Source organism: Loxodonta africana, chromosome 19 (assembly GCF_030014295.1).
Source record: "Loxodonta africana isolate mLoxAfr1 chromosome 19, mLoxAfr1.hap2, whole genome shotgun sequence".
In the NCBI taxonomy this organism is placed as follows: domain Eukaryota; kingdom Metazoa; phylum Chordata; class Mammalia; order Proboscidea; family Elephantidae; genus Loxodonta; species Loxodonta africana.
Genome location: NC_087360.1, coordinates 33,232,770 through 33,244,305, shown reverse-complemented (window position 1 = coordinate 33,244,305; position 11,536 = coordinate 33,232,770). Strand labels below are relative to the sequence as shown.

General features: G+C 49.5%; 1 protein-coding gene across 3 annotated transcripts in view; it reads right to left on the bottom strand.

Annotated features, from left to right (window-relative positions):
- Positions 1-1,205: 1,205 nt before the first annotated feature.
- The window catches only part of DGCR8 (DGCR8 microprocessor complex subunit), a 42,437-nt gene continuing 32,106 nt past the window's right edge, over positions 1,206-11,536 (bottom strand). For all 3 annotated transcript variants that reach the window (XM_023559312.2, XM_003419107.4, XM_064272570.1), the window contains 5 exons: positions 7,136-7,236; positions 6,667-6,773; positions 5,008-5,135; positions 3,197-3,310; positions 1,206-1,852 (listed from right to left, as the gene is read on the bottom strand). In XM_023559312.2, coding sequence (XP_023415080.1) covers positions 1,769-1,852; positions 3,197-3,310; positions 5,008-5,135; positions 6,667-6,773; positions 7,136-7,236 — 534 coding nt within the window. In that variant the 3' untranslated portion in view covers positions 1,206-1,768. The remainder of the gene's footprint in view (positions 1,853-3,196; positions 3,311-5,007; positions 5,136-6,666; positions 6,774-7,135; positions 7,237-11,536) is intronic.

Sequence of the window (11,536 nt, the reverse complement as noted above, 5' to 3'; positions counted from 1 at the left end):
GGCCCAGATGCTGCCTGGGAAGTACACAATAGGCTGTGCTGCCGAAGCAGCTCTACCCACCCTCTGCCACTGCAGCATGGCGTGTGTGTAAACACAAGGCTCACACCCACACAGTAGGTGCAGGGACACAGCACACGTGTAGCAGCACCAGGCCAGAATCAGCCTCTAGAAGGCTGCCCCTTTAAGCCCACCTCTGGGAAAACGTGTGTACAAAGCTTTGGTTTACCAGGACTCACCTGGCTGTTTTAAGGGAACAATCAGGGTCAAATGATTATTCAGAGCTGTAGACAGGAGACAAGACAAAAAGCAAGTGTCTAATTACAGCAACTTGATTTGGGGATTTTGTTTTTTAAAAAGTCAACACAGAAGCCAACCTCTCTTTGTCACAGAGATGATTAGAGACAGGTACACCATGTGTGGCCCACGCAGTCAGCCTTGTCTTCCAGAAAACAAACGCCATCAATAGCATCTGTGGGAACGTGGCGGAGGACAGATAATACCCTCACAACATGACAATGCAGCCCTGAGCCAGGGTTCCTGCAAAGGTGCACCAAAGCACACAGCACCCAGATAGGTGCTGAGGACAGGGAGCTGATAGCTGGTCACTACCACCTTGCCTGCAGGGGACACAACCCAGGCCCCCGAGCGCACACATCCCCCGTGACTCAGGGAGGAGCGTCTCCACCTCACCACACCTGTCCTGAGGGGCCACCTGACAAGCTCCCAGGGGAGCTCAAGTTTGCAGATCAAGAATGGATTGCACTAAAGGTCCTCGTTTCCACTTTTCAGACAAGTCAATTTGCTAAAATGCCTTAATTCTGTTTATATTTGCTACATTATTCCAAATCTACATACTACTCACTGCAAACATTTCTTTCCAAATGCTAAAACATCATAAATGCTTTAAAAATCAACAGGTGGATAGATGGATCTGACTGTGCCAAAAATGTTAGTAAAAACTTGCCAGAGGCAGCAAATGCAAAGGGAACCTCAGGGTCTAAGAAGCCGTGTTTTTAGGGCATTAAAACTTAATTAGGAAAATGAAACACAGTCCAGCAGCAGAGCAGCTTAAAGAGCCAGGTGGTGACCTTGGTGGGATTTCATACCAGCTAAAGGATAAACACCTGAAGGCTTTGCCTGCAATCTCTGAAAATTACTTGATGCTAAAATTGTGTTCATTGTAAATCAAAAAAGTCAGAGAATCCTTTCTGTTGTAACAATAACTTTTTCAGGGAAAACAGGAGGTAAGCTAAGGATAGGGTGCTCAAGCGTGCCTTCCTAACCAGGCTCCTGGGGCGGGTCCCACAGGAGCCATGGGCATATAGGCATCCCAGAGGCTGCTGCCAGCACCACCAGCTGCAGCCCACAGAACTTGGCTGCCATTTTTTCAATGCATCCGTCACCCCAGTATCATTTCTTGTCAGTGCACATTACGCACTACAGATGCATCGAAACGTTCAAAAACAGCTGGGAGCAAGTACATACAAGCAGGGGTCTAATGCGACTCCACAATAGATCACCTTCCATCTGCATGTTACTCTCAAATTGATCCTGAAACACACATCCGTTCAGACCGTGAACAACTTTCAAAGAGAGTGTGCTTGCTTGTCATGTGTCCTGGGTGGCCATCGCTGCCCATGCACCAGAGCCGCCACCTTCTGGATCTGGCACTTAGACAAACTGACCACATGGGGGAACTGAGGCTGGAGGCTGGTGCTAGTAAGGGGTGTGTGACTGAAGCGGTGCCCCTGTGCCTTCATATCTCCCCTCACACATCCACGGTGCACAGGGGCTCGCCACCAGGCTGGGCAGATGCCACAATCGTCATCTTGGGCTTCTTCCGTGTCTCCTCCTGAAAGAACAAAGATCAGGGATGTCAGCACGTTGGCAAAAGGCAAGTAGCTCAGGAAGGGAATATGCTGGAGGGTGACCCCAAGAGACCAGTGCTAGGAAGGACTCAAGCCCCAGGGGGACCACTGCACTGTGACGGCAGGGGATGCTTGAGAGGTGGGACAGGGAAAGAAGGGAAGGACACATATGAGGTCACCTAGCCCAGATTCATCTACCCTGAGTGGGTCTCTCTCCCCACCCCTGGATGTTGCTTGCCACAGCCTGGACCTGGCGCCTCAGGTCCTCCCCCACAGCCAGGGGCCAGTGTGTCCTGGGCCTGCCAGCTCATGAGGCCTCTTGCCCTCTGTGCCCCACTGTCCTCTCAATCAGGGACAGGCTGGATGGTCCTCAGAGCTCGAGGTGGGACAAGGCCCACCCCCACCTGAGGGCAGGCGAAGGGCCTCATGAAAGAAGGAACTGGAAAGGCCACAGAGGCAGCAAGACACCTGTTCCTGAGGGGTTGTATATAGATAGACCCAGTCTGAAAACTGAGAACCTCAATCTGCTTAGCCAAACCCTTGAGCTAATACCACAGCTAAAAAACAAGGTCAAGCACAGACCCCCTAGATGGGATCATAAGTACTCAGACTGCCTGCAGACAGGGGACCCTACCACTGTCAGCCCTGCTACCAAACCACCATGGTCTCTGTACCAGTGCCCCTCTTGAGTGGGGGAACCAGTGGTAGGCCTAAGGAAATTTCACCTTCATGACTCAAGTTCCACTGGTTCTATGGACCTTGTGAATACCATGATCTAGCATTATCCTTCACAAAACTGCTGAGGAAGAAAAAGGCCCAGGACAGGCCGTTAGTTTAGCCCTGAGTGACTGTGGGAAGAGAGCGGGGTAGGGTGGGGTATGTGGAACCTGGTAGGTGTGCTCCCCCACCCTCAAACGGTTGCTCCAAATTGGGCCTTGCCTGACCGCAGGGCATGGCTGCCAGCTCTCTAAAAATAAAAGGTTTTTATGTATCGTAAACTCTGAGGCTCAAAAAAAAGCAAATTTCATTTCAAAGGACTGAGAGTTCACTGGAGAGGGGGAAGTTTTAGGCATTTTCAAGGGCACGAGAAATCAGTGACGGATTCTCAGGTGCCTGATTTCCCTCCACAGCTGCCACAGGGGCTGGGTGCCCCCCTTCTCATCAGAGGGGAAAAGGATGAGAGTGCAGGTAGGGAGAGGCAGGCAGGGAGGATTGTACGGCTTGTGATTCCTGGGATCCGATGGTGCTGGTCACACACTGTGGAGAGGCCAGGTGTGGCTGCCACGCCAGCCAGGGCTGATGACCCCTGGCCCCCAAGGAGTACTCACCCTCTCCTCAGCCAGCTTCTTCATCTCCTCCTGTAGCTTGTTCAGGATGTGCAGATTCGGTTTGTTCTTCTTAGCGTACTGCTGGAGCTCGATCACGCTCTTATCTGAGGTCTCCTGGAGAATGGTACAGAGGACCCACTCTGGAACGGCCGCCAGGCTGCAGGCCCAGACAGTCTGCCCACTCCCCTGCAGCTGTATGCAAGCCAGCGAGGCACACGTGCAGGCAGGAGTTGCAGCTGTGCACCTATACCGACTCCCCCGTCAACACAAGCTCTGGAGGTGTTAAGTGCAGGCTCTGCCGCCATACCCACTTCTGTCATCATCCTTGGTGGGCAGAAAGCCACAGCCACCTCCCTTCACTGGCCAAAGGTATCCTGACACCCAGCTGCCTCTGCACCTGCCCAGGGCAGAGCAGGAAGGCCAGACACTCAGTCTCCGACAGTTGTCACACGTGGTTCCACGGGACAAGTGAGGCCGGCTGATGCTGAACCTGGTCGGCCCTCAGCTGGAATGCCTGGAGTCCAGCCGCGCTGTAGAGGGACACATGCCCAGCTCTGGGGGCTGGCTAGGAGTCAGCTACACCCAAGAAACTGCACTCTCTGCACCTCCTATGACTTGCAGACCAGAATCTAGTTGTCCTCAGGCCCTTCCTTTCTTAAGAAGCCATTTCTGAGGGTAATTCTGTGACATGAGATGCCAGAGCTCTACCTGCCCTCCAAAAAGCCAGGCTTGCAGCACCTGTGCCTGTGCCAGGATTCCTCACAGCCTTCCTCTCAGCAAAGCTTCCCACCCAGGCCAAAGGGTGCTCCTTCTTTTCCCTCAATCATAACCCAAGATTTATCTAAACCCAAGTTTGATCTAAATTTAAATTGAGTTTCTTAAATAACCTATATGCTGAAGTTTCTGAAAGCACCTAGTGGCCAGAGTGTGGTATTCCCTCACCCTGCTTTGCCCAGAGCAAGGCCCTCTTCAGCAATGGTGTGAGGCCGCAGTCACAAGGGGACCCAAGGGCAGTGCTGCACTTTTCCTGGCTGCCTGCTCCAGAGCCTGAGAGCCAGGAGACCAAGGGCCAGAGCATGACCCTGGAGGTCACCATCATCTGCACCCCACCCTGCATACCTACTACCCCTCCACTTCCTGGAATGCCAGTAACCCAGGTGGTTTCTGTAAACATTAGGGGAAAAAATGAAAATATAAACAGCCCCCTCCCAGTTATTTCCCTCCACCCCATAAAGAACAAGAATCTAGGAGTATTGGTTTAGATTTCAAGATCTTGGCAGAAACTAAGCAGATGACACACAGGTGATCTTTAGTTAAAGGTAAAATGGTACCTGTCACCAAAGGAGCCACCCTTGTGTCCTAACTCTCCTTCAGGCTAGTCGGAGGTCCTCAAATAAGCAAAGGGCTCGACCGTTTCCAGTGAGGCTCAGAGGTCCAACCACCTGCCTCACTGCAGTGGCATCAGAGCCAGGAAGGCACTGATGGTCAGTATCTCCTGCCTGCACTGGTCCCACAGCCACAGGATAGGCACAGGTCATACTCCTGCATCTGCTCACACTTCACCAGCTACTCACAGCAGGCTGGGACAACACAAGGGCTTCCCAGCAGCACGACACCCCCCTCCCCACAGACACACAACGTGTCACAGGAAGCAAACCCAACACAGAGCCACAGGCTGAGGTGCAGACAGCCAGAGTCCCAGCTTTGTCCTCTTTGGACATCAGAACCACAGACAGAAGCTCCAGGGCAGGAACGGAAGAACAAGAAGCAGAGACCACCTGGCTGCCCAGGATCTGAGGAAGTGTCATTACCTGTTTGACCATCTTGCTGCTCTCACGGCCATACATGCGCAATAAGGACCCCCAGTTCTTGACATGGGGGTGCAGCAGCTGCAGGATCTTCTGGGAGGCTAACTGTTTGCCGACTCTCTTATTCTTACCTACCAAAAGAAGAGAAAACAGAGGAGTCATAAAAGTGTGCACATACTAACACACCCACTTGCCCAGCCAGAAAGGAGTGCCACTGCCAGTGTGCTGGCCCCTGCGTCTGAGAGCCAGTGGAGGGCACACGGGCTTTGACTCAAGAAGCCCATTTCTACAGGAAAGGAGGGAAGAGCTCCATGACTCCACTGGGCACCCATGTTCTCACAACCCTGGGTTCAAGGCTCCCTCCACCCCGTTTTGTGGAGTAGCCAATCAGAAGCTCCAAGAGTTCAGGGGACATGCCCAAGGTCACACAGCTAAAGAGGCCCCCTCCACAACCCATACTTCTAGAGGCCCAGATAAGTTCCCATGATGCCATGTGAAGCATGTGGCTTGAGGCGCCCTCCGGGGCAGGCGCAGGTGACACAGAAATAACATGGGGAGAGAGACTTCCACCGGAAGACCTCCCAGAGTATGAGTTTTCAGGGGGTGCTGGTGTTACTATGGGGAAAGGGTCTCTAGGCAGAGGGACAGAGAGGCCAGGGCAGGACATGAGCCTGGAGAAAGGCGCATGGCAGGAGAGCACTGGGAACGGGCAGCCCCAGGCCACCCACACCTCCCAGGCAGGGCCTATGACTGCGCCACCAGCAGGCCACGGCAAAAGGAGCCCTACACTTTCTGACTCCCCTCTGAGAGTGTTCAGCAGCAAGGCTCAGTGGGGACATGCCTACAGCTCAGCATGGGCTACTGGCCCAGCCTCTCTGGTCAAGGGAAAGCCTCTGCAGGCAGAAGACACGACGCCTGGGTCTGAACGTGGCTCTGCAATATTCCCAGGGCCAACTTGTGCATTTCCTTCTAATTTACACCACACTGGTTTTGAGTTTATAGTAGTTACATACATGGTCTTAAAATTAATTTTAAAAGTGGTTACTTCAAATACAAACATGAGTTAAAGTGTACAGGTGGTACACAAAAATGCCACCAACGTGAGGGTGGGTGGGCAGCAGGCAGGGGCAATGCCCCCACCCTCTAGGTACAAGTCAGATGGAGCCTCTGGGCTGGGATGCGGGCTGGACTTCTAGGATGGCCCCTCTTCTCGATCCAGGGACCGAACGCTAGAGGGAAAGAGTGGTGGCAGGAGACTGCACTCTGCAAGGAGAACACAGGGCCTAGGAAGGTCTCCAGCTGAGCCCCTGGGAAATGGGAGGAATATGGAAGGAGAGCAATTCTGCGAGTCCTGCCTCAGGCTGAATGTTTCAGGTGTCAGCATGACAATGCTGGTGGGTATGACTTCAGAAGCGTACAGGTCTAGAGCTCAGGAATGCCCCCAGGGTGCGTGCTACAGACAGCCCATGGCTGGAAGCAGGTGGGCCAAGCCACGGAGGCACTAGAGAAGGGGACAGAAGACAAGTAGCTTCTAGAGAAGCCCCACACTGAGGGGTGGCAAGAAGGGCCCATCACCCCACATCTAACATCCAGCAAGTCGTCACCCCCGCAGTACTCTGAGAGCACGCCCAGCCTGTGGGAGAGGGAGGAATGTGTCCTTACACCACCCGCGCACAGTGTGCTTGCCACAGGCCATGACATATTCACTCTTCTGGTTCTTGCCAGGAACCACCTCAAACTTGATGGATGTGTCACCCATTCCATGGTTTCTTTAAGGGAAAACAAAGACAATAAAGCTTCATTTAAACATGGTGAAAAAAGCGAGGAAGAACAAACGGCCGTTTCTGGGGAGGACTACTTTGGGAAACCTCTTTAAGGCTCCCTGAAGAAATGCCAACCCTTCTTCTCAAACGTTCTCAGATGAAGAAGAGGGTTCTCTGGCTATGTCAACGTTGTGGGCTTACTGTCAGGCACTGAGAGACTTCCATCCATGCAGGGAAAACATGCAGTAAATCAGCCATTTAGCACCACATCTTGAGCCAGGACAAACAGCAAATGAGAATGTTCAACATCCAAAGAAAGGCTTCTATCACCTTAGTTACAGGAGAAAAGACCCCTCCCTGCCCTTTACCTTTTAAGGCACTCGTGGAGGATCTGATATGGAGACAACAGTCCGGCCTTGCTGGTCAGCTCATAGACCCGCGAGTCCTCAATACTGATGTGGTTAAAATACTACAAAACAAAGCCAGACGCTCCTAAGTTCTGTACCACACACACCAGCCTCTCGATCCTGCTTCCCACACTGTTTGATTTTCTCTTGGAAGTTTAGTGTTCTCCTTATTGCTTTACTACCACTTCTAGATATACAACGGTTTTAAGGACACACTCTGAACCTCGCTGTCCTGTTGCCTATCTTTCTATCCCACCGTGCCCTGCTCCTCTGTGACATGGGCGAACAGCTATATCTGAGTGAGCTGAAGAGAGGGCACCAGAGTGGCTGGGCTGCAAAGGGGCCAGCTGTGGGGCCTTTGCTAAACCGAGTTCTGATCAACAGAGGACTACCAGTCAGAAATCTGAAGGCAAATAGCCTTAAAAGGAACACTTTAAGATCATCGTAAGTGCAATTATAAAAGAGAGAAGATAAGTTACAAAACATGTACTTTAAACAGACAAGTTCTCTGAAGGATAAGCCTCCATCAGCAGACGCCAGATCACCAGAGCAGAGGGTGGGAAAGAAGGGCCTGGCCAGGGCCCCAGGCTTCATACACATGGAAAGTTGTGCAGGCTCTGGAATCAACTACCTTGACCAAAGAACAAAAAGATTAAGGGTTAACAGGAAACCACGTTAACCAGTTGATGGGAGAAATGGGGACGTTCCATATGACAACGACCAGGTAAGCTGAAGAGAAAAATGGCAAGGCTCACCAGACAGAGCCAAACTGCTTCAATAGGAAAAGAGCCAACCAGTGGGAGGGGCTGACGCAAATACTGACTGCTCCATTTCCCCAGAGACCAGGCACAAACTGAGACCACCTTCTGGGGGAAGGGAAGATGCCATCTCTCCCACTCAGGAGACCCTGCCCCACTCCATGGAAAGGAGCCCCCTCGAGATTTTGAGGAACGGATAACCTTCCCCAGCTGGCAAGCAAACAAACTAAGAACTTACATCAGAGAAAGAAAGAGTTGGGTCCACCAGTCAATGGGGCACCACAACGAGCCCATGACCTTCACAGAGCTTCTACCAGGCCTGTTGTGAGGAGGTCTACAGAGACCTGGAACTGAGAGAGATGACCATGGTCTCGAAGGTCGTGGGCACATGAGGAAGCAGAGGATCAAACAATTCAAGCACCTAACTTCTGAGGTCCCGAAGGTGTACCAAGACTTCTCTACAGAGTGACACTGCCAACCAGGCTGTTGGTCTGGGCAGGAAGGTATGGGGTGTGGTTGCCTGCAGGTGTGGAATGGGTTCCTCTCCTCTCAACCTGCTTCAAGCTTTCAGGAGGTGCTCAGTGGCCGTGTGTGTAGAATAAAGGAAGGCACTATTTCTGAGGAGTACTGCTGATTTTGTTGAGTGTAGTTTGGCCACTGTCTTCAAAGAAGCCACATTACCTGCCTCTACTCTCAAGCACCTGCATCACTGTGGGTTTTCAGTGTATGTCTGCTTCCAGGAAAAGGTACTCATCAAAATGTTATACCTTGGAATCATCCTCTCTGGCTGGCCAGGCAGCCAATAAGCAATGTCTGATTCTATCAGCCTGTGAAAATCCAATTGCTAACTAGCAGTCAGTATCTGGGATGGGGACCTGGAGGCACGGCTAAGCAGGTTAAGAACGACCTATACATCCAACAGGTTCCCAGGATCCTCCCTGATAGATCCAAAGCTGAGACACATGGCACATGTGTCTGGAAAACATACTCTCAGAAGAACGAAGTGGTCAAACAGGCTCCAGCAAAAGAAATAAAGGGCAACCAGATTGGAGAGGCAAAAGTAAAACCATCTTTAATCACAGATGACACGATCCTGTGTGTAGCAAATCCAAAGAAATCTACAGAATAAATAAGTTTAGCAAAGTGACAGGATACAAGGTCAACATCCAAAAAGTAAACGTATTTCTAAAATATGCTAGCAATGAACAATCAGAACTGAAACTCAAATACACAACCATTTACAAAAGCACCAAAAAGCACGAAATACTTAAGTGTATTGTTGTGAGACATCAGAGTCAGTCGGCTGCAATGCACGAGCTACGTTATGTGTAACAGAACGAAACACTGCCCGAGCTTGCACCACCCTCAAGTTGAGATCATTGTTGCAGCCGCTGTATCAATGAGAGTCCTCCTCTCTTTTTGCTGATCCTCTACTTTACCAAGCATGATGTCATTCTCTAATGATTGATCCCTCTCCTTGTGATTAATCGCCAGAAATAGGCAACTGTCTCTCCGTCCTCACTTTTAAGGAGTATTCTGGCTGTACTTCCTTAAAGATTGATTTGTTCGTTCTCCTAGCAGTTCACGGCACTCAAAATATAGCTGGGGAAGAGCTACCTCCTCAAAGTAGAGTGGACCTTAATAATGTGCATAGAGTAAAGCTTTCAAAACCTTCATTTGCAGATGTGACACAACTCAAAATGAGAATAAACGGCTGCAAACATCCATTAAGAATCAAAACGTGGAATGTATGAAGTATGAATCTAGGGAAACTGGAAGTCGTCAAAAATGAAATCAAACACATGAAGATCAATATCCTAGGCAATGTTGTTGTTAGGTGCCGTTGAGTCGGTTCCGACTCATAGTGACCCTGTGTACCACAGAAGGACACAATGCCCGGTCCTGCATCTTGCTAACAATTGTTATGCTTGAGCCCACTGTTGCAGCCACTATGTCAATCCATCTAGTTGGGGGTCTTCCTCTTTTCCCCTGACCCTGTACTTTACCAAGCATGATGTCTTTTGCCAGGGACTGATCCCTCCTCACAACATGTCCAAATATGTAAGACACAGTTTTGCCATCCTGGCATCTAAGGAGCATTCTGGTTGTACTTCTTCCAAGACAGGTTTGTTCGTTCTGTTGGCAGTCCATGGTATGTATATTCAATATTCTTTGCCAACATCACAATTCAATTCTTCGGACTTCCTTATTCATTGTCCAGCTTTCACAGGCATATGTTGTGACTGAAAACACCATGGCTTGGGTCAGGTGCACCTTAATCTTCAAGGTGACATCTTTGCTTTTCGATACTTTAAAGAGGTCCTTTGCAGGAGATTTGCCCAATGCAGTGAGTCTTCTGATTTCTTGACTGCTGCTTCCATGGCTGTTGATTATGGACCCAAGTAAAATGAAACCCTTGACAACTTCAGTCGTTTCTCCATTTATCATGAAGTTGGTTATTGGTCCAGTTGTGAGGATTTTTGTTTCCTTTATGTTGAACTGTAATCCGTACTGAAGGCTGTGGTCTTTGATCTGCAGCAGTAAGTGATTCAAGTCCTCTTCACTTTCAGTAAGCAAGGTTGTGATCTGCATAATGCAGGTTGTTAATGAGTCTTCCTCCAATCCTGATGCCCTGTTCTTCTTCGTAAGTCCAGCTTCTCAGATTATTTGCTCAGCATACAGACTAAGTATAGTGAAAGGATACAACCTTGACGCACACCCTTCCTGACTTTAAACCATGCAGTATCCCCTTGTTCTGTCCAAACAACTGCCTCTTGATCTATGTACAGGTTCCTTATGAGCACAATTAAGTGTTCTAGAATTCCCATTCTTTGCAATGTTATCCATAATTTGTTATGACCCACACAGTCGAATGCCTTTGCATAGTCAATAAAACACAGGTAAACATCCTCCTGGTATTCTCTGCTTTCAGCCAGGATCCATCTGACATCAGCATGATACCCCTGGTTCCACATCCTCTTCTGAATCCAGCCTGAATTTCTGGCAGTTCCCTGTCAATATACTGCTGCAGCTGCTTTTGAATGATCTTCAACAAAATTTTGCTTGCATGTGATATTAGTGATATTGCTCAATAATTTCCACATGTGGTTGGATCACCTTTCTTGGGAATAGGCACAAATATGCATCTCTTCCAGTTGACTGGCTGGGCAGGTGTCTTCCAAATTTCTTGGCATAGATGAGTGAGCATTTCCAGTTCTGCATCCGTTTGCTGAAACATCTCAACTGATATTTCGTCAATTCCTGGAGCCTTGTTTTTCACCAATGCCTTCAGTGGAGCTTGGACTTCTTCCTTCAGTACTATCGGTTTTCCTGATCATATGCTACCTCTTGAAATGGTTGAACATCAACCAATTCTTTTTGGTGTAATGACTCTGTGTATTCCTTCCATTTCCTTTTGAAGCTTCCTGTGTCATTTAATATATTCCCCATAGAATCCTTCACTATTCAACTAGAGGCTTGAATTTTTTCTTCAGTTCCGTCTGCTTGAGAAATATCAAGCATGTTCTTCTCTTTTGGTTTTCTATCTCAAGCTCTTTGCACATGTCATTAATTGTAATACTTTCTTTTCCTAAGCTCCCCATTC